The sequence below is a fragment of the Trematomus bernacchii genome, unplaced genomic scaffold (assembly GCF_902827165.1).
Source record: "Trematomus bernacchii unplaced genomic scaffold, fTreBer1.1, whole genome shotgun sequence".
Classification (NCBI taxonomy): Eukaryota; Metazoa; Chordata; class Actinopteri; order Perciformes; family Nototheniidae; genus Trematomus; species Trematomus bernacchii.
Window position 1 is genome coordinate 279,369 of NW_022987585.1, and position 23,009 is coordinate 302,377.

Consider the following 23,009-nt stretch of genomic DNA (forward strand, 5'->3'; position numbering starts at 1 on the left):
GAGAAAAACTGACTATCAGAGATGTAACCAGCGACGTGCAGTCAGTGGAGGCAGGGGAGGCAGAGCCTCACCTGTCATACTCCAATGTAACGGAAAAACAACTAAAGAAAAACGAAATAGTAATAATAATAAAATGTCTCCACTGATCTGTGTTGTAAGTGTGATTTATGTATGATTCTAATCGCTTTTTATAGTCAAAATCAGCAAATTTGCCGAGCTCCGCTACGGGAGCGATGACAAGTGAGGCAGGGGCGTGCTCTGCCTCTCGTAAGCCCACAGTAACTTGCTGGAGCGCGGGCACTAATGTAGCGCGGGCACTTATTTTGTGAGCGCGCTCAAGCCATTTACTGTGGGCTGAGTTGAGGCACAGATGAGCTCTGCCTCACCTCAGAATGCGTCACCCCACAGAAACTGGCTGGAAAGCGGGCCCTAAGCGCATGCCTGTTACCATCTCACTGTAGGTCACAAATGTAATGTATGTAGATCCCTTTATTACATTTATCCTCGCCATCCATAGTCTCTAAATAACTTATTTCACGTATATATGATATTTAGGCTTGCTGCTCTCAACGGCAATGAAAATGCACCAGGGGAGGCAGCCATAACCTCTGCCGCACTGAAGGGGGCGCACGTGAGCCCACAGGTTCTTGTTGCTACTGTAATTCTACGCAGAGACGGTAGACGTAACAACAAACTAGACTTTTGAAACTACAGGAAGATAAGGAGGACTTTTACAAAAAAGTAATAGAGATTGTTGTCCAGAAGGATAGCATGGACTTCATCTTCAAGTCAAGGTAAGACCACATTTGTAATGAAAATGGGATCTTACTAAGAAAGAACAATCCAATATTTAGATTGTGGGTATCCTTTTGTTGAACGGTCTGTTTAAAATGAATCGAAGCATCAGACTAAAAAAGCTTTTGAAAATAACCGAATATTTCGATTAAGGTCAAAATATAATATTTGTAAATCTGACTCAGTGCCTCACCAGCCATGAACCTCACTGCACGTCACTGGATGTAACGTTATCTTTGATAATATTTCGTCTCCTCATTTTTCGTCAACGAAAGTAAAGAGAGATTTTGGCATGGTTTTTATTTAGTAAACTACATTTTCGTCTCGTCACTTTTCGTCAACGATATTGCATGATGATTTCGTTACAGTTATTGTTTACTGCCGTCGGTGCCGTCTCGTCATCGTCTCGTTTTCGTCAAGGAAAAAAGGTCGTTGACGAACATATTTCGTCATAGTTTTAGTCAACGAAATTAACACTAGTTCTAACAAATCTTAGTTGATAAGAAAAAAGTCCAATAACAAATGTACCTAACAAGCTTGAAATATACCCTTCATATTTCCTTTTATTATCAGCAATCTGAGGCTTCTGTTTTAAGGAATGAGCTGCCAACAAAATAAATGAAACCCCATGGAGAGCTGTGAGCTGTTTTTTTCTAACAGCATTTTCAAGTATCAAGAATAATTTACCTACATTGGATTGACTTTTCTAATTTATAACTGAACCTATGAGGCAATAAACCTCTAGTGAGTGGCCCAGACCTTCGTATATTTTTCTGTATGTGGCCTTCGGTGAAAAAAGTGTGGACCCCCCTGTCGTAGAGCCCCACCTCCGACCGCTCTGTCACTGTTTGTGTCCGTTTCCCTCCCACAGCTCGTAATGTGGGGTCCAGAGGTGGTCCGGGGGCCGGTTTGGGGCCGGTGACAAACAGCAACCGGTCCACAGAGGACCTGCGGATGAAGCAGCAGTCTGCAAACTACGGGCGCCTGCGTGAGTCTCTGTTTGCATGCATGATTCTGCTTTACTGCAAAAAAATCTAACGTTTTTAAACAGATCTATTATGAATTATAAACATACTTATAATCAATGGTGTAAAGTTACTCAAGTAATGTGTTTAAAGAGCAACTTGAAGGTTAGAGCCACCATTGAATAAATGTGTAGGAAAATGATGTATACACTAGATTTTCAAAAACATATACATAAATAAACACTACAGTGACATCTGGCGTCGTTTTTGTAAGACATTTTTACTTCCGCGTAAAAAAAAGACCAAACGCGTGTGACGTCACATGAGGGAGAGCGGCCGGTCTAACGTATTAATAAACATGGATCACAATGCTAGTTTTGACACAGAAGAGGTTGAAAATGTATATTCAAATGCATATGACGGACCACAACCTTATAATTATGAGCCTGCTATGCGTCCAAGAGACCAGGAGCAGCCAAGGATTAGAAGAAATAACGGCCATCGGAGAGAAATGGAGCTGTGGTGTGAGGAGAGTGGAGAACCGGGCAGCTGTCTTGGTGAGTGACCGGCGTTAGCTACAGTTAATGTTAGCTAACGTCGGTCACATCACAACATTGTAAAGTTAGCTATCATATATCAGGCTATAACTAAAGTAGTATTGATAATATTGTAACGTTAGTGGCAGGACTGTTGATACTGATCCATAACAGAAACGAATGCGCAAGTATCAGCCGTATCTCGCGTTATCTAATGCAACTCCACACTACAGCTTACGGTGCTGTACCGGAGGGGAGAGAGAGAGGAGCGAAGAAGGGGAGAGAGAGGAACGAAGGGGGAGAGAGAGAGGAGCGAAGGGGGGGAGAGAGAGAGGAGCGAAGGGGGGGGAGAGAGACGTAATATGACGCGTTTGACTTATGACGTTAAAAAAAACAGTTTTTAGTAGCAGAGCTCAAAACGGCTACTTTCCCCTCTGAATTCCTGCCCTTATGTCTCGTAAAACATATCAAATCCTGCATTAACTTTTTTAATTGTAATTTTCAGCCAAGGTTAAACATACATTTTGTAAAAAAAACAACCTGCAAGTTGCTCTTTAAGTGCATTGTTGAGGTACTTGTACTTACTTGAGTATTACATTGTTTTGCTACTTTGTACTTCTACAGAATAATATATATGATATGTTTTATAATTATTGATGCGTTAAAGTTGTTCAAATGTGTTTTAATTAAATGAAATAGGGGAAAAAGTAGTATACAAAAGACTTCCTACCTTTTGCATTGTTTTACCTTGCTCTTCTTCCGTTCCGTCATAAATGGAAACTGTAAGTGAATATGTTGCTATTCCAAAGCTATTGTTGCTTATGTTACTGTTAAATATGTAAAATATAAGATATAATTAAGAAGTTATAACTGTTTTTGTTGTTGTTTTGTTTCTCCAGGTCACGCCCAGAGTCGGAGTATGAATGATATTGCAGATACTCCCAGCACAGACCAGGTGAGGCTTTTCTTCTGCACATATTCACACATTACAGGAACCGTGTTAAAGAGGCCCTTTTCTTCTATTTGTGGGTTTTCCCTAGTGTGTTATATAGGTTTTAGTGCATGTCAATGGTCTGCAGGTGCTAAAATCCCTGTGTTCCCTACAGAGGGAGAACAATAAAGACCTTTTTGAACATTAAAGCATGGACACTCGCGCTCCTATTGGCTTGCGCTCCAACACATTGTACGTGACAGGCTAAGGGGCGGGACATCTCTAAGTGGTTGACCAATCACAACAGAGCCGGCCAGCTAACCAATCAGAGCAGACTGGGCTCTGGTTTCAGACAGAGGGTGAAAAGAGGTGCTGCAGCACAGGCAGTATGATAAGAATAAAGAGCTTTTTGATCATTAAAGGATGGAGACAATCATGATGCAAATCTAATATAATTGAACTACCAGCATGCATCTGCAGAAAATTGATGATCTACTAGTTTTATTACATTTAACTCACTACCACATAACACTGCAGGCTGACGTTATATCAATGTGCTGCAAAATCCACATTTCCCTCAAAACAAGCATTTTAAATTCGGGCTTTGTGTTAAACGAAATCACCCTATCTTTCATAATCGCGCAAAAAACGTCTCTTTATCTGCCACAAACTAATGTTCCACTTTGTTGCTTTCCATCACTGCAGAGATTACCTCCCTCATGTCTCAGTGTTGTCTCAGTGGCGAACGCTGTCCTTAGCGTCATTATTCTTTCATTGCTGCTGTTAGCGAAGGTGACAGCCGGTGTTAGGGGAAGCGTGAAAACACATAACTCACTCATTTATGTGGCCGATTGCAATAATGTGGCTTAAACCCCCCAGTGACGCATGCCCGAACCGATGCAAGGCCAGTCTGTTGTTGCTCGGATTAGGGTTCAGGATTAAGTGTCATTCAGAAATGAGAATTTGTTCAGGAGGGTGTGAACTTCAGCGGTGCGAGCACATGTTGTTCGAATTGTATGTACAGGCCTACAATAGGTCACATGGGACAATGGAGAAGCGGTAGTTTGTCACTGTGAGTGTTTGTGTGTTCCACATTGTCGATATTGACCCGGCGTCAGGGGAGCACATGGATCTCGCTGTCCAGGCCTCGTGCTCAGCGCTCACATGCAGACACAGATTCAGAGTGTGGGTTATAGAGAGCAGCAGATAGGGCGCTTTGTTCAAGATTTTTCCATTGTTTTGGGGGATTTGTAGCAAATATATGAAGTTTCAAAATATTAACACCAATGTATAATGTTTTATCCTGGGTGATTTGAACCATGTTTCCCTTAAAAGACACTTAAAGAGGACATATCCGGTTCATTTTCAGGTGTATATCAGTATGTAGTGTCTCTACTTTAAAGAGTCCTCTCCTGCTGATGTTCAGGTGTATATCAGTATGTAGTGTCTCTACTTTAAAGAGTCCTCTCCTGCTGATGTTCAGGTGTATATCAGTATGTAGTGTCTCTACTTTAAAGAGTTCTCTCCTGCTGATGTTCAGGTGTATATCAGTATGTAGTGTCTCTACTTTAAAGAGTCCTCTCCTGCTGATGTTCAGGTGTATATCAGTATGTAGTGTCTCTACTTTAAAGAGTCCTCTCCTGCTGATGTTCAGGTGTATATCAGTATGTAGTGTCTCTACTTTAAAGAGTCCTCTCCTGCTGATGTTCAGGTGTATATCAGTATGTAGTGTCTCTACTTTAAAGAGTCCTCTCCTGCTGATGTTCAGGTGTATCAGTATGTAGTGTCTCTACTTTAAAGAGTCCTCTCCTGCTGATGTTCAGGTGTATATCAGTATGTAGTGTCTCTACTTTAAAGAGTCCTCTCCTGCTTGTATGTGTATCTGGCCATAAACTCTATTCTGATTCTGATATCCTCCACTTTCTGCAGCTGAAAAACAAATTCATGAAGAAAATCCCTCGAGACGCAGAGGCCTCCAACGTCTTGGTGGGTGAAGTGGACTTCCTGAACAAACCCTTCGTAGCGTTCGTGCGTTTGGCCCAGGCTACGACGCTCGGGGGTCTCACCGAGGTCCCCGTTCCCACCAGGTAAAAAACAAAAGAAACAGCTGCTCCATCACTGATTCATAAAACTTACCTGTGAGAAATTACTACATAGTGAGGCTGTCCAACAACACCATCTCTCCAAACCATGTCCTGAACAGTGAATATATTGTGGTCAAAAGTTTACAAACACCTGTAAAGAACATGCATTTCATTTTATGTATATTTTTGACCCATCAGATTCATTCAAGACCCATTATAAATGAATAAAAGAAACAAACTTCATGATTTTTGTTTTGTGACAATGTAGTATGTGCTCCAATCAATCTATCACAGAAAAATAAGAGTTGTAGAAATGATTGAAAAGTCAAGACCATCATGATGTTCTTTACAATTGTATGTCAACTTTTGACCACAACTGTACATCAGAATCAGAAACAGGTTTATTGTAGGTTTACACATACGGGGAATTTGCCTTGGTGTACATGGTGCATACACAAACACAGCTAAAGAAAATGATTTACATCTGGAAATCTGGATATACCAAAAAACGACGTATTGCAAAGTACTCAATAAAATATGTGAAGTATTGTTACGGAAAGCTGTGTAGATACTATATGTATATCTATATGTAGATATAGAAGAGGTGTACAAATGTGCAAAATATTCGGAGGGTTTTGCAGAACTGGCCATACTTAAAGGGGACCTATCATGCAAAATGCACTTTTGTACGTCTTTTCTACATGAATATGTGTCCCCGGTGTTCCAGGGAACTCACCAAGTGTCAGAAAACACAACCCTCTCTATTTTCCTCCATACCCAAATCTCTAAAAAAGGGGCTGCAACGGATCTGATAAAAACTGATCCAGATTTGAACACTGTCCTGACGTCAGGACGGTGGCGCTACGGCTATTGGGCCAACTCCACCAATCAGGAGGAGACAGCCACGGCCATTGCCGTTCGAAAGCGCTGGAGACGCTGTAGTACATATGCCAGGCCTGTAGGTGGTGCTGTTCTCACAGAATCAGCCCTTGCTAAAACAGATCTAAAAAATGTCAAATTGAGCAAAATGAGGCATGGCTAAAATGCATGATCTGTTTGGTATTTTGAAAACAAAAAAGTATAAATAGGCCTTATATAGGTATGGTCCTACACTATATTATTCAAATACTGTATAGCATGATAGGTCCACTTTAAATGAAATCAAAACAAGAAATATGTGTTACTATCAAATCGGAGATACAGGGTCCCACAATGTAATACATTCAGACTGAAGCATTCTTTGTGCTAAACCCCAGGTCTAATGTACAATGGAGGGTCTTTCAGCATGCTTCTCTCAGTGATCGTGATGTTATGTTAAATGTTTGTTTTCCATCACCTACAGATTCCTGTTTATTCTCCTGGGACCTCAGGGAAAGGCCAAGTCGTATAATGAGATCGGCCGAGCCATAGCAACACTGATGGTGGATGATGTAAGTCCGAGGCATTGTGTTTAAAAAACGTTTCCATGACATGCCTCCTTCATTAGAGCCTGTGTGCATGTAGCGTGAGGTTGTGGGCAGAGCCTCATACCTTTTAAAAATACAATTCTTTTATAGTCTCTATGACAATGATAGATTGTACCACTATCTACTTGTTTGACACTGTTTTATTTGAAATATAATATCACAAATGTGCCAGAAAACATGCAAATGAAGAAAGATCTTCACCAACTTGAGGAAACAAGAAGCTCAAAACCCAACGGAGACCAGGGGACACTAAAAAGTGTCCCCTGCCTCCCAGCCTCCCAGCTGTATGCGTCACTCTTTAGTGTCCCCTGGTCTCCCAGATGTGTGCGTCACTTTTTAGTGTCCCCTGGTCTCCCAGCTGTGTGCGTCACTCTTTAGTGTCCCCTGGTCTCCCAGATGTGTGCGTCACTTTTTAGTGTCCCCTGGTCTCCCAGCTGTGTGCGTCACTCTTTAGTGTCCCCTGGTCTCCCAGATGTGTGCGTCAATTTTTAGTGTCCCCTGGTCTCCCAGCTGTGTGCGTCAATTTTTAGTGTCCCCTGGTCTCCCAGCTGTGTGCGTCACTCTTTAGTGTCCCCTGGCCTCCCAGCTGTATGCGTCACTCTTTAGTGTCCCCTGGTCTCCCAGATGTGTGTGTCACTCTTTAGTGTCCCCTGGTCTCCCAGCTGTGTGCGTCACTTTTTAGTGTCCCCTGGTCTCCCAGCTGTGTGCGTCACTATTTAGTGTCCCCTGGTTTCCCAGCTGTGTGCGTCACTTTTTAGTGTCCCCTGGTCTCCCAGCTGTGTGCGTCACTATTTAGTGTCCCCTGGTTTCCCAGCTGTGTGCGTCACTCTTTAGTGTCCCCTGGTTTCACTCTTCATCGCGTTTGCACTTGTCGGCCACCGTACTTATTGCTGCAAAATTACTTATCGTATCGTATATTTATGTTATAATGCTGGTATGTTTATTGTATTTACCTTTGCTAGACTTTGAGAAACCATACACAAATGAACATTGAGGTTGACAGTAAGGGCTAAACGTGTGTAATTGTGATTGTAAAAACTATAATTCAAATCTTCTCTCACCTTAAAGAAGAAGAAAGTTGATGAAATCCCAAATGTACTCAAATAAGAAGAGATTTGTTGTCGTATCTCTTCCAGCCCATTGTCTCCGTAAACCTTTTGGTACCAGAATGTGTTATTTAATTTAGTTGTAGTTGAAGCTGAAATGTGTTTCTGATCAGAATTACTGCTGCATGTCATTAGGAGCAGGGTCCACACATGGCTGCTCTTCTCGCTCCTGAATGCAGTTATTGCTTCTTATATCACTGAACATAAAGCTGAATGTGCTATAGCAGAAGCAGGTAGTAAAGAAATAATAGGCTGTTATTTTAAATTGCCTCAGTGCATAAAAAACAGCATTTCCACTTGCTATAATCAAACACTGACAGTAACGTTGGTGGTTAGAAATCGTAGGTTGACCTCTATAATAATGGAGCATTTTAATAGGAGTTATATCTTCCCATACATGAATACCTCCACAAATAACAACATTCCCATAGGCCTTTTGCTCTGGGTTAGAGTGGTGCAGGGTTGCCATATTTCTGTGTTGGACCCTGAAAGCAGCATTTCCCTGGTAACGGCATTTTTCCCATTTGATTTTGGATTATTGCAGAAACTAACAAACATTTATGATTCTTACACGTTTTGTTCAGCAGGATAATCTCCATATATAAACACCACTTTCACTTCACCACCGCTAAGCTAAAGGCGGCTAATGTTGGGCTATAAAGGAACTACAGCACGGTCACATGACTTCACTTCACCACCGCTAAGCTAAAGGCGGCTAATGTTGGGCTATAAAGGAACTACAGCACGGTCACATGATTTCACTTCACCACCGCTAAGCTAAAGGCGGCTAATGTTGGGCTATAAAGGAACTACAGCACGGTCACATGACTTCACTTCACCACCGCTAAGCTAAAGGCGGCTAATGTTGGGCTATAAAGGAACTACAGCACGGCCACATGACTTCACTTCACCACCGCTAAGCTAAAGGCGGCTAATGTTGGGCTATAAAGGAACTACAGCACGGCCACATGACTTCACGACACCACCGCTAAGCTAAAGGCGGCTAATGTTGGGCTATAAAGGAACTACAGCACCGTCACATGACTTCACGTCACCACCGCTAAGCTAAAGGTGGCTAATGTTGGGCTATAAAGGAACTACAGCACGGCCACATGACTTCACGACACCACCGCTAAGCTAAAGGAGGCTAATGTTGGGCTATAAAGGAACTACAGCACCGTCACATGACTTCACGTCACCACCGCTAAGCTAAAGGTGGCTAATGTTGGGCTATAAAGGAACTACAGCACGGTCACATGACTTCACGTCACCACCGCTAAGCTAAAGGTGGCTAATGTTGGGCTATAAAGGAACTACAGCACGGTCACATGACTTCACGTCACCACCGCTAAGCTAATGGAGGCTAATGTTGGGCTATAAAGGAACTACAGCACGGTCACATGACTTCACGTTACCACCGCTAAGCTAAAGGCAACTAATGTTGGGAGTGATGACGTTTAGTCGACTCATTTAGACACTTGTTAGCAACCAACGTTTTAAAATTCACCAGTGAGGTATTTACTGACGTATTTTATGTCATAGAACATTGTTTTTGTTTTAGTTCTGTGCCCACAAAGTAGCTAGCTGACAGAGAGGTAACTTGCTTGAAATGTTTGTTATTAAAGGTGGTGTAGGTAATTCACTTCAGATACACTTTTTGTTATATTCCATGGAATGCTCTTAACATCCCGATAGCAATGAATATATTAAATGCTTTGACAATAAATACATAAATATTTCATCTGTGGAAGCCGTAGTACTGTAAAAAGCACGACCAATCATCTGAGCCGGCCCGGCTAAAATAACTGGATGGCCTACCTGCCTGTCAGCCTTCCATCTGTGCACAAACTTATCTCCTGCCCTCATTGGTCATGTGCGCGTTCGTGTGTGTTGGAGGAGGGGCTCTGTGAGGAAGTCTGAAGGAAGGGGCAGATTTTTTTCAGCTGCGTAGTTTCAAATTCTAGCGCACTCGAGCTGGTTTCTCCATTCTTACCTACCCTACCTTTAAATGGTTTAATTAAGTCTTTATTGAACCTGCAGTAAATGCAGACATCCTTTAAATGCAGCTATAAGCTTGGTTTAAAATCTGTTGGTGTGGGAGGTAATGAATGTACTACACACCACTCTTGGGGGATCTTTGTGGCTATTCGTAAAATTGAACCAATGCCAAGGTCATTGCCAATTATAAATAACCCTTTGTATATGCTCCAATGCACTCTACTAATAGTGTTTCTAGTGCACGATTAATTACTGAATGACAGTTGTTTTTAAATTGAATGCAACTGAGGTCAAAATGTCGATTTTTATTCCACAGTTTGTATTTAACAAGTCTCCAAAGAGCCATCAGAGAGGACGGGGAAACCCAGTTATTAAAGCAGTAAATAACAGCGAGATGTATCCAAATTAAATCCTCTTTCTTTTTATCTCCCAGCTCTTCAGTGATGTCGCCTATAAGGCCAGAGATCGGGAGGATCTCATCGCCGGCATAGATGAGTTTTTGGACGAGGTGATTGTTCTGCCGCCTGGAGAATGGGATCCCAAAATCCGCATTGAGCCGCCAAAGAAAGTCCCCACGGCCGACAAGAGGTTTGAGTTTTACCATCTTTCTCAGAGATTAACTTAAACTCTCAGTGGTTTTTTTGGTGGCACGATAAGCGAAATGCCTAACAGAGTTCTATCTTTTACCAAATACACTTGGTTTGAAAATATTTACATGGCTTCTAAATGAATTGAAACCCTTTGAAAAGACACTTTGAGCATCATGGAGAAACATTTTGGCACCCAATAATCTAATGATTAGGGGTGTAACGGTTCAGAGCATTCACGGTTCGGTACGTACCTCGGTTTGGGGGTCACGGTTCGGTACGGGTTCGGTACAACAAGAAAAAGCAAAAAAAAGTCCCAAATGCATAATTCCAGGTTTGTTTTTTATTTATTTTGAACAGTAGTGCAAGTTTCAGTTTAAAAATAAGGAACTCTAACATTTTGAATAATTAACTTTATTACACAGTTAAAAACAAACCATAAACAGTACCACACACACACTCAGATGGCCATATTATCTATAATGGCTGATGTCATTATCATCAACAAAAAGGTTCAATAAACTGTAAAACTAAAAAGAATGTCTGGAAAATATTACAAAAATAAATAATAAGATAGTGTTTCAATCACTTTCAATCACAATCAATAAAAGCCAGGGTCCTCCACTATTGCATAAGGGTGCATAGCAGTTGAAATATATATGCCAAAAGCTTCCGTTATTTATTTTGGTCTCTCGGCTTTCATGTCTATTGGCTTCTTAAAAACAGCGGGGATACGCTGTTGAACTGCTGTTGTCTTTTGCCGGGCTCCGGTGATTGCCAAATCTGGGTGATGCCTTCTGATATGATTTAGCATGTTTGGCGTGTGTTACCATTAGCATACCGCATCGCTGTCGAACAACGCCGGCACACCGTCCTCGTCCGATCCACCACCCGAAATGTTCCCACACAGCTGATTTAAAAGAAGCAGGTGGGTCAGGTCTTCTAGCTCCAGTGTGTTATCTGAACTCGAGTCGCAATACTAACTTTTCTTCTTCTTGTATTTTGTTCGTTTTGTTGTGTTTTCTTCTTCTTCTTCATTTGTTGTTTAAGGGCGGCTGGCAAACAGCTTTTAGGCGCAATACCGCCCCCTGGATTATATATAGTGTAGTGGATACTGCCCTGAATGACAGACTTTTTGCCCACTCGTATAAAAAAAAGGCGTATTCGTCGTGTGACTGCATGCACCGAACCGTGACGTCTGAACCGTGACGGTACGGGACGAATACGGATACCGTTACACCCCTACTAATGATCCAAGTGTACAACTGAAAATCTCCTCCAATTTATCCTGATTGTACATGTAATCAAACCAAATCATGTAGTAATTCATTAAAAAACGTTACACTTTTTTGTGAAGCCCCCTTTTTAAACAGCAAACAATTAAATTGCATCAGAAATTGATTGCAACTTTTTTTTGATTGCATCAGAATTTAATTACATTATTTACTTAATTGTGAAGCCCCCTTTAAAACAGGTAACAATTAGATTAGATTGCAGAATTTTATTACATTATTTACTTCATGCAACCCTTACATTTTGATGGGGGCATCATCATTTAGGGGTTGCATTAAGTAAATAATGTAATTAAATGATCTACAATAGATTAAATGCTTCCTATACTCTTTGCTTTGTATTTGTTATTGCTTTGTAATGCATATTTTATAAAGCATTCATATTTTCTTACCCCCATATTAACTCTCTTCGGTGCTCTACGTTTTGTTTCTGTTTTATTTGTTTTATGTCCTATATATATTAATGTTGCATGTTGGAGAATCCTGTAACTTCAGTTTTTCATTGCCATATCTACCCTGTATGAAAATGATAATAAAGCCTTGAAACTTGAAAATATTTACTCCCGTCTGTGCTTTACGTTTGTTTTGTGCAGGAAGTCGGTGTATAACCTGAACGAGTTGGGGCAGCCCAACGGGATGGCAGGAGGAGGGGGGGGGGCAGTCGGAGGACGAGGAGATGCCCCCCCAACACGAGCTGGGGGAGGAGCTGGCTTTCACCGGGCGGTGGGTAGATCAAAACACACAGCAGAAATCATGATTATCTAAAGGGGACCTATCATGTATCATTGTATACATAAATATGTGTCCCCGGTGTTTCAGGGAACTCACAAAGTGTCAGAAAACAAAACCCTCTCTCTTTTCCTCCGTACCCACATCTCTAAAAACGGGGGAACAATGGAGCTGATCCAGATTTGCGTCCGATATGACGTAATATCTGAAATGTGGGCGGGCTTTACACCCACGGGCCTATCAGAAACATTGCTGTCAGAAACAATGGGTGTTTCTCAATCTCGAGTACGCTTGCTTGGTAGCACATGTCTTCCAAGCGTCTTGCTTCAGAAGTGAGGCAAGAATACTTCCTGGCATTCGGAAAACGAAGAGTGGAACAGGCGAGCAAGTGTGCAGGTGTGCGTCATATGAGAGGCCCCGCCTTACATCTTCCGCCACAGATTTGGGGAAATTGGTCCGTGCGCAAAGCATTGTGGGGATTTTAAGACTGCGGAGTCTACACATGTGCAGCCCATGGATGTAGGTGCAGCCTCGAAATTTCTCCAAACGGAGTACGCCGGGCTTGGTAGAATTCCAAGTATGCTGGACATTGGAACAGTACTTCGGCGGCACTCGATGACGTAGTATGCTTGAAATAGTGGCTCTGGAGCAGCTTTACTCGAGATTGAGAAACACCCAAAGAGACGTGTTCTGGAAGTAATATGGTCTGTGTTTACATTAGCATCGCTAACACTCAGAGATAACCTGTACTGGAGAGAGTATGTGTAAAGACGCAGGAAATAAAAAGGAACTCACCTTGTGGTAAACCTGAGAGAGAAAAAGAGTTTGAGCTCCATACTGTTTCAGAAATAATCCTTGATGAGGTTTAGAACATGATGGAGTTTAATCATGGCAGCATTTAGCTGAGTTTCTGCCAGTAGAATTCTCATGCAAAATCTTTCCCTCTTTCCGCCTTTTGTTTTTTAACCTGTTAAGCCCGGCAGCCCGGCTGCGTTTTTTTTTTCACGAAACTGTGAAATGTTCATAACATTTAACAACCTATGTCATATCCACTTAACGGGAAGAAACTCAGCTAACTGACGATATGAACCATTTTTAGCTAAACAAAACACAAGTCTCACAAGAAGCGTCAAAATGAGCCCTGAGCGAAAAAATGCTAACACACTTAGCACAGAACTCACGGTATAAATACTTTATTATCTGGATATGGATCTGCACAAACAAGATATCAGCTAGCAAGCTGAGATTCCACAGATTCTAGATCTATAAGTATCATCAGTGAGCGATCAGAACTTGCGGCACGGGAAGCAAACCCATACATCACACAACGTAACTTGTTTTGCATCAATCTTGATACAGGGTACTTATTATATGTTATAGTTTGGATTCCTAAAGCTTTTAGTCTACTAACCCATCATTCAAGGGTGGTTTTCACTATAAGTAAAAAATAATTTTTGGACGGACACTATAATTTACAGTTTTTTACGATGTTCAATCTGAATTTTCTTTCAAATAAAAAACATCTATATTGATTCTGACTTTTCTACATCCAACTCACAGGTTTATCATTACTTTGAGAAAAAAGATTATTAATTTTCCCCTTTTAGAAGGGCCTGAGACCTGAAAAACAGGCTTGGGGTCTAACAGGCTTAGGAGACCTTTAAAGCAAATATTTTAATACAGAATTAAATGTATTGCCAATTAAAGGTGGGGTAGGTAAGTTTGAGAAACCGGCTCGAGATACACTTTTTGTTATATTCCATGGAATGCTCTTAACATCCCGATAGCAATGAATATCTGAAGTGCTTTGACAAAAAATCCATAACAACATTTCATCTGTGGAAGCCGTGGCGCTGTAAAAAGCACGACCAATCATTTGAGCCGGCCCAGCTAAAATAACTGGATGGCCTACCTGCCTGTCAGCCTTCCATCTGTGCACAAACTTATCTCGTGCCCTCATTGGTCATGTGCGCGTTCGTGTGTGTTGGAGGAGGGGCTCTGTAAGGAAGTGGCAGATTTTTTCGGGCTGTGTATTTTCAAATTCTAGCGCACTCGAGCTGGTTTCTCCAAAATGACCTACCCCACCTTTAATGAGAAATTACTGCGAAAAAAATGAAAGTGAAAAGTCCGGACACGTGGCAATAATCAAAAACATTATTAGCAATGTTTTCTTTTTGTATTTTTTAAATCTGAATTTGGTTTATTGCTAACTACACATACAAGACATTTGCTCTGTAGTGCATACATAAACACAGTAAAGTAAATTGAAATTGTAAAATAAAAGCCAATATAGAAATATTATAATAACTAAAAATGTGTACGAGATGTAAGAATATAGAAAAAAAAGAAAGAAATGTACTGTAAAAAAATATATTTAACTATTTTTACAAGAAAAACAATTATGCAAATTAGGAAATACTATTTATAAATGACAAATTATTGCAAAACAATATTTAGAGTATATCTGAATTGAAGTAGGAGAGCGTGTAATGTAATGTGTGTGTGTGTGTGTGTGTGTGTGTGTGTGTGTGTGTGTGTGTGTGTGTGTGTGTGTGTGTGTGTGTGTGTGTGTGTGTGTGTGTGTGTGTGTGTGTGTGTGTGTGTGTGTGTGTGTGTGTGTGTGTGTGTGTGTGTGTGTGTGTGTGTGTGTGTGTGTGTGTGTGTGTGTGTGTGTGTGTGTGTGTGTGTGTGTGTGTGTGTGTGTGTGTGTGTGTGTGTGTGTGTGTGTGTGTGACAGTTTCTGTGGGGGTCTGTACCTGGACATTAAGAGGAAGTTGCCGTGGCTACCGAGCGATATCTATGAGGGTTTCCACTACCAGTCCATCTCTGCCGTGCTCTTCATCTACCTGGGCTGCATCACCAACGCCATCACCTTCGGGGGGCTGCTGGGGGACGCCACCGACAACTACCAGGTGAGAGAGATCAGGAGAGGGCAAAAGTACACACATCCTTTACTCAAGTAGAAGTACAGATACTCGTGTTTAAAAATACTCTGGTAAAAGTAGTACCTAAAAAGTACTGACTAAACTTCTTTACTCAAGTAAAAGTAAAGAAGTATGGGCTTTGAAATGTACTTCAGTAAAAAGTACCCATAACTAGCAGCTGTTTTAAAGAGTACCTGACCTCCCTTTATATTAACACTAGAACCGCCAGAGATTTTTTATACCTAAAACCGCCACCTGGGTCAAATTGACCCGCTATTAGAATGCATTGATTTTCAAGGTAAAATGTTCTTTTATTGAACAGAGAGTTTTGATCGCACAGGGATGAAACGTATACCAATATAATCTGTGGACTCTCAGGGCTCGACATTATAAATGGCCCGCTGGCCCGGAAGCATTATTTAGACACCGCGGCCAGCATAACGTACTTTCAACTCGCCCCACAGCTGTTTGCTGCGGAGCGCAGTGCGAGCAGTCTCCCGTGAGCGGGAGCGCACTCCTTCACTACAGACTGTCTCTCTCTCTCTCTCTCTCTCTCTCTCTCTCTCTCTCTCTCTCTCTCTATCTCTCTCTATCTATAACTATCTATCAATATATCTATCTATAACTATCTATCAATATATATATCCATCTATCTCTCTCTCTCTCAATCTATAAGGAGGAACCGCAGTAGACAAAAGGCGTTGCTATAGCAACACGTCATGTTTATATGAAAAGGGGTGGGGTCAATATGACCCGCTTGGCGGAAATAGGTATAAATGGCAATTTTTTGGGAGATTTCTTCAATCTGACTTCATATTGACAATTTTTAACAACAGAGGGTGGTACATAACACACTTTCAGGAAAAGTCACGGACTGGGAGACTTTAATATTTTATTGAAAAAAAGTTACATCAAATATAAAACAGCTCGGGGTCAAATTGACCCCGTTGGCGGTTCTAGTGTTAATAGAACAATAATGTCATTGTTAGCTAATGAATGTTTCCATGCTGAACAACGGCAACATGACAACGTTTTCATTGGTCCCTCTTCTTTAGAGAAGACCAGGAAATGATGGATACACGGATCGTGTTCAAATCAATAGGCACGCAATGACTCTAAATAATAATGATCACGCCACCAAACACACATTCAAACTAAAGGAACCAGCCTGTTTGGGAAATGTAAGAAGTAGAAAGTACAGGTATTTGTGTTCAACATGTAAGAAGTAGAAAGTACAGGTATTTGGGTTCATAATGTAAGAAGTAGAAAGTACAGGTATTTGTGTTCAACATGTAAGAAGTAGAAACTACAGGTATTTGTGTTCAACATGTAAGAAGTAGAAAGTACAGGTATTTGGGTTCAACATGTGAGAAGTAGAAAGTACAGGTATTTGTGTTCAACATGTAAGAAGTAGAAAGTACAGGTATTTGTGTTCAACATGTAAGAAGTAGAAAGTACAGGTATTTGGGTTCAACATGTAAGAAGTAGAAAGTACAGGTATTTGTGTTCAACATGTAAGAAGTAGAAAGTACAGGTATTTGTGTTCAACATGTAAGAAGTAGAAAGTACAGGTATTTGTGTTCAACATGTAAGAAGTAAAAAGTACAGGTATTTGTGTTCAACATGTAAGAAGTAGAAAGTACAGGTATTTGAGTTCAAAATGTAAGAAGTAGAAAGTACAGGTATTTGTGTTCAACATGTAAGAAGTAGAAAGTACAGGTATTTGTGTTCAACATGTAAGAAGTAGAAAGTACAGGTATTTGTGTTCAACATGTAAGAAGTAAAAGTAAAAAGTCGTCAATAATAAATATAAATAATATATATTTTAAAAGAACAGTATAAGTGTACATGTTTTTGTTTTAAAATAACTGCCATGTGTGGAATAAACAAATAAAATAAAATAATAAACTCCCCCGACTTCCGGTTGACCGCGGGAACGAAATGGCTGCGTGAGTCTTGAGCTCCCCGACATCATCCCACTATTATTACACATTTAAGTCATTTCACGCGAATTATCTGTTGAAAAGTTCTAAGAATGCGGGAGGCAAAGGGAAAATCGACTAAAACGTTGAAAGATGAAGATATTAAATCCATCGCCGAAGTGGTGAGGACCTTGCTACGTGAGGAGCTCGATGCTAGCCTCGATCGAGTAGCTAACAAGATTGATGCTATGCAGTCAGAGCTAGCAACTGTGACTACAAGGATTACTTTGGCTGAAGGAGAGCTGGATGCTTTGAAAAATAGCACTAAGAAAGATTCTACCGTCCTTTCCACCGTTCAAGAAAAGATGCTGGGTTTCGAACAGAAGATAGCGGATCTTGAGGACCGTAATAGGAGGTGCAACATTCGGGTTTATGGCCTACGCCAGGACGCGGAGGGTGACGCCCCGGTGCAGTTTCTGGAACGCATGATACCCACTTGGTTCCCCGCTCTGAAGCAACTGAAATAGAGCATGCCCACAGAATCTTCCGCGGCGGTCCCCCTACGGGGGAGAGATCTCTCAATGGGGAGAGATTGGGGAGAGATTGTCTCCTAATTATACAGACACGTACAACAAGGTTATCCAGGACCTCAACAGGTGGTCGAGCCAGCCCAACTCACTACAAGCCAGAGCTTCAATAATTAAAATGAATATACTGCCTACTGCCTAGAGTTAATTTAATCAGTTCAATGCTTCCTTTATCGCCCCCCAATGGTCATTGGCAGAAACTACAGTCGGCAATTTCTAAATATATTTGGAACAACAAGTGGCCGAGACTCAAAATGTCCACTACTCAACGGAGGAGGCTTGATGGGGGGCTGGCAGTACCACAATTTAAATTGTATTTCTGGTCCTTTTCATTAAGACCTTTGATTACTTGGTTTGAACCCAAAGCATGGCGTGCTTTAGAAGAGAAGTTAGTCTCCCCATGGAGACTTCAGGACATGATTTACACAAACATATCTATCAAACAATGTCAGCTTAGGTTCGGCCCTCTGATTACTCATGTAATTCAGACTTGGCGAAATGGACAGAAATTATGTGCTATTCAATGCCCCTGGCCACTCAATTCGCCAATATTGAATAACAACCAATTACTCATAGGGCGGAGGCCTATTAATTATTCCCAATGGGGGAGGAAGGCTCTTCACACCTTGAGTGATATTTATAGTGACAGTGGTCTCCGCTCTTTTCAGGATCTTAAAGGCTGTTATGACCTTCCAGGCACCTCTTTCTTTTTTATCTACAGCTTAGGACAGCCCTTAAGGCTTATGGGGTCCCGTGGGATCAACAATTAGCACGGCATCCATTCCACATACTCATCACTGATAGAAGAACATCCAGGGTCTTTGTCTCTATGTTTTATACTCACCTACTTGAGTCCTCTTATGGTGACCTTCCCTTAGATAGACTGTGGAGGAAGATGGATTTAAATTGGGATTCGGTCTGGGCTAACATTCGTCAGGCTTCTCGCAATCCCGACCACCAACAAATCCACCTGAACTATGCGCATATAACTTACCTGACACCCAGACGGCTGCATATGATGGGTCTTCTGGCAGATGCTCGGTGTACCCTGTGCTCCATGGGGGCTCCTGGTACATTTCTCCATATGTTCTGGGAATGCCCGCCTGTTGCACGCTTTTGGAACGGGGTCTCCTCTAAGTTGTCCGACATATTTTCTTTGACTGTACCTGTATCTGTTTTTCTTTTGAATAACTTATCTCAGCTGCCGGCTACTGGGTACCAGAAAAGACCTCTCTATGCTGGCCTTACGGCTGCCAAGAAATTGGTTGCTACAAGGTGGAAACAACCCGACAAGCTCTCAGTGACCTGCTGGTTACTAACGTTTCTTGACATCGTCTACATGGAACTGTCCACTGCACGCGTGATTGGAGTTAAGGAGTCCAATATCCTTCGCAGCAGCTGGCCCTAGGCTCTGGAACACTCTGCCCCTCCATGTGAGGTCGGCCCAGACCCTAGGGGTTTTAAAATCTACACTAAAAACACACTTCTTCTCTCTGGCCTTCTAGTTAGAGCGGAGCACGACTCCTGACCTTTCCTTGTGTTTTTTATAAATATGTTGTAATTTATTGTCTTTTATTGTGATTGTAGTAATGTGTTTTTATTACATGTACAGCACTTTGGCTCAACCAAAAATCGCTTTTAAATGTGCTTTATAAATAAAACTTGATTTGATTTGATTTGAATATCGGTTTATGGGTGTCGAGAGCTGAAAAATGTAAGGAGCGGATCTAGCAATCTTAACTGATATATTTTTTTGCAGTCATTGGTCCTGAGAGGTCCTGGGATTGGGGGTGGGAGGGTTTATTTTTTTATTTTATTGTTTTTTCCCTTAGTGTTGTCTGATTGTTGTTATTGTTTGTTTGTTCTGTATTTTTTGTAATTTGTGCTGTGATTGTACATTGTATTTTCTAAATGTGTGAATAAAAACATTAGATCAAAAAAAAAAAAATAATAACCTCCCCCTTCCTCCCCTCTCTCAGGGGGTGATGGAGAGTTTTCTCGGCACGGCGTTGGCCGGCACCGTGTTTTGTCTCTTCAGCGGACAGCCGCTCATCATCCTCAGCTCCACCGGACCCATCCTCATCTTCGAAAAGCTCCTGTTCGAGTTCAGCAAGTAAGTACTGATATACACCTGAACATCAGCAGGAGAGGACTCTTTAAAGTAGAGACACTACATACTGATATACACCTGAACATCAGCAGGAGAGGACTCTTTAAAGTAGAGACACTACATACTGATATACACCTGAACATCAGCAGGAAAGGACTCTTTAAAGTAGAGAGACTACGTACTGATATACACCTGAACATCACCAGGAGAGGACTCTTTAAAGTAGAGACACTACATACTGATATACACCTGAACATCAGCAGGAGAGGACTCTTTAAAGTAGAGACACTACATACTGATATACACCTGAACATCAGCTGGAGAGGACTCTTTAAAGTAGAGACACTACATACTGATATACACCTGAACATCAGCAGGAGAGGACTCTTTAAAGTAGAGACACTACATACTGATATACACCTGAACATCAGCAGGAGAGGACTCTTTAAGTAGAGACACTAAATACTGATATACACCTGAACATCAGCAGGAGAGGACTCTTTAAAGTAGAGACACTACATACTGATATACACCTGAACATCAGCTGGAGAGGACTCTTTAAAGTAGAGACACTACATACTGATATACACCTGAACATCAGCAGGAGAGGACTCTTTAAAGTAGAGACACTACATACTGATATACACCTGCACATCAGCAGGAGAGGACTCTTTAAAGTAGAGGGTTATTTCATCATGTCTTTATACAGAGAAACACTACATCTCCTGCTATAGGTGAGAACAAGTAAATGTATATATCTTTAAAACAAAGCAAGTACTGTAAAAGTGCTTCATACAATGGGGAAAGCATTGAGGCAAAGACCAAAACCTACACACTACAGGAAAGAGAAAACTCATGATCGAGCTTCTTTAAAAGCTTCAAAATGTACCCTGTTTTAACCATGCTTTCTCTGATGTTCACTCCCACAGGAGCAACGATATCGACTACATGGAGCTGCGTCTGTGGATCGGGATGCACTCGTGTCTGCAGTGTTTAATCCTGGTAGCTACAGACGCTAGTTACATCATCAAATACATGACGCGCTTCACGGAGGAGGGCTTCTCCAGCCTCATCTCCTTCATCTTCATCTCAGACGCCATTAAGAAGATGGTGGGCTCCTTCAAGTATTACCCCATCAACACCGACTTTAAGCCTGAGTACGTCACCATGTACAAGTGCGAGTGCCTGGCCCCGGACCCGGGTGAGTTCAGACTGTTGCTCAGGGAGATAGAGGGGGGTTATTGTGGACCCTGAAGGCAGCATCTCCCTGGATCAGTGGGATTTCTCCATGTGATTTTGGAGTATTGCAGAAAGTACTCTCTGTCAAACATGGGGCGAAGCCTGTGAGCTAGTTCAGGCAGTCAACTCGAGCACTTATGCTGCATTCATACATTACACCCCTTGCCACTCTACAACCAACCAAACAGAGTCTCCTTAATATGCCGCTCTATTTAACCTGCCAGATCTCTCTCTATGCTTTGCTTGCTGCTGCTATTGCTGCAGCTACTTCCACGTCGCTGCTGCTTGCCTGCCCCACCACCACCCCAGCTTCCACCTGTAGGCTCGGGGGGTTAGTTATTTAATCATCACTCATCGTGCTAAGTATATCTGTGGAGTGATGAGGCCCGAGCCTAGACGCCAAACTCAACTATATGCTGCTTCTAATAAACATGTTAAAGAAACACGTGAGTTGTCTGACTGAAAAACGTTTATGATACTTACAGGTTTAGTTCAGCAGGATAATCTCCACACCACTTTATGATTTCTGAAGTAAAAAACTAACGTTAGGCTGATATAGTTCCTTTATAACCCAACATTAGCCGCCTTTAGCTTAGCGGTGGTGACGTGAAGTCATGTGACCGTGCTGTAGTTCCTTTATAGCCCAACATTAGCCGCCGTTAGCTTAGCGGTGGTGACGTGAAGTCATGTGACCGTGCTGTAGTTCCTTTATAGCCCAACATTAGCCACCTTTAGCTTAGCGGTGGTGACGTGAAGTCATGTGACCGTGCTGTAGTTCCTTTATAGCCCAACATTAGCCACCTTTAGCTTAGCGGTGGTGACGTGAAGTCATGTGATCGTGCTGTAGTTCCTTTATAGCCCAACATTAGCCGCCGTTAGCTTAGCGGTGGTGACGTGAAGTCATGTGATCGTGCTGTAGTTCCTTTATAGCCTAACATTAGCCACCTTTAGCTTAGCGGTGGTGACGTGAAGTCATGTGACCGTGCTGTAGTTCCTTTATAGCCCAACATTAGCCACCTTTAGCTTAGCGGTGGTGACGTGAAGTCATGTGATCGTGCTGTAGTTCCTTTATAGCCCAACATTAGCCGCCGTTAGCTTAGCGGTGGTGACGTGAAGTCATGTGACCGTGCTGTAGTTCCTTTATAGCCCAACATTAGCCACCTTTAGCTTAGCGGTGGTGACGTGAAGTCATGTGACCGTGCTGTAGTTCCTTTATAGCCCAACATTAGCCACCTTTAGCTTAGCGGTGGTGACGTGAAGTCATGTGATCGTGCTGTAGTTCCTTTATAGCCCAACATTAGCCGCCGTTAGCTTAGCGGTGGTGACGTGAAGTCATGTGATCGTGCTGTAGTTCCTTTATAGCCTAACATTAGCCACCTTTAGCTTAGCGGTGGTGACGTGAAGTCATGTGACCGTGCTGTAGTTCCTTTATAGCCCAACATTAGCCACCTTTAGCTTAGCGGTGGTGACGTGAAGTCATGTGATCGTGCTGTAGTTCCTTTATAGCCCAACATTAGCCGCCGTTAGCTTAGCGGTGGTGACGTGAAGTCATGTGATCGTGCTGTAGTTCCTTTATAGCCTAACATTAGCCGCCTTTAGCTTAGCGGTGGTGACGTGAAGTCATGTGACCGTGCTATAGTTCCTTTATAACCCAACATTAGCCACCTTTAGCTTAGCGGTGGTGACGTGAAGTCCTGTGACCGTGCTGTAGTTCCTTTATAGCCCAACATTAGCCACC

At 42.0% G+C, this 23,009-nt stretch overlaps 1 protein-coding gene across 1 annotated transcript in view; it reads left to right on the forward strand.

Annotated features, from left to right (window-relative positions):
• slc4a5a (solute carrier family 4 member 5a) overlaps positions 1-23,009 on the forward strand; it is a 57,692-nt gene that overhangs the window by 13,753 nt on the left and 20,930 nt on the right. Inside the window, 10 exon segments of the mRNA XM_034128340.1 lie at positions 1,667-1,783; positions 3,196-3,251; positions 5,157-5,314; positions 6,654-6,741; positions 10,315-10,469; positions 12,354-12,420; positions 12,422-12,483; positions 15,227-15,401; positions 19,902-20,035; positions 20,962-21,233. Coding sequence (XP_033984231.1) covers positions 1,667-1,783; positions 3,196-3,251; positions 5,157-5,314; positions 6,654-6,741; positions 10,315-10,469; positions 12,354-12,420; positions 12,422-12,483; positions 15,227-15,401; positions 19,902-20,035; positions 20,962-21,233 — 1,284 coding nt within the window.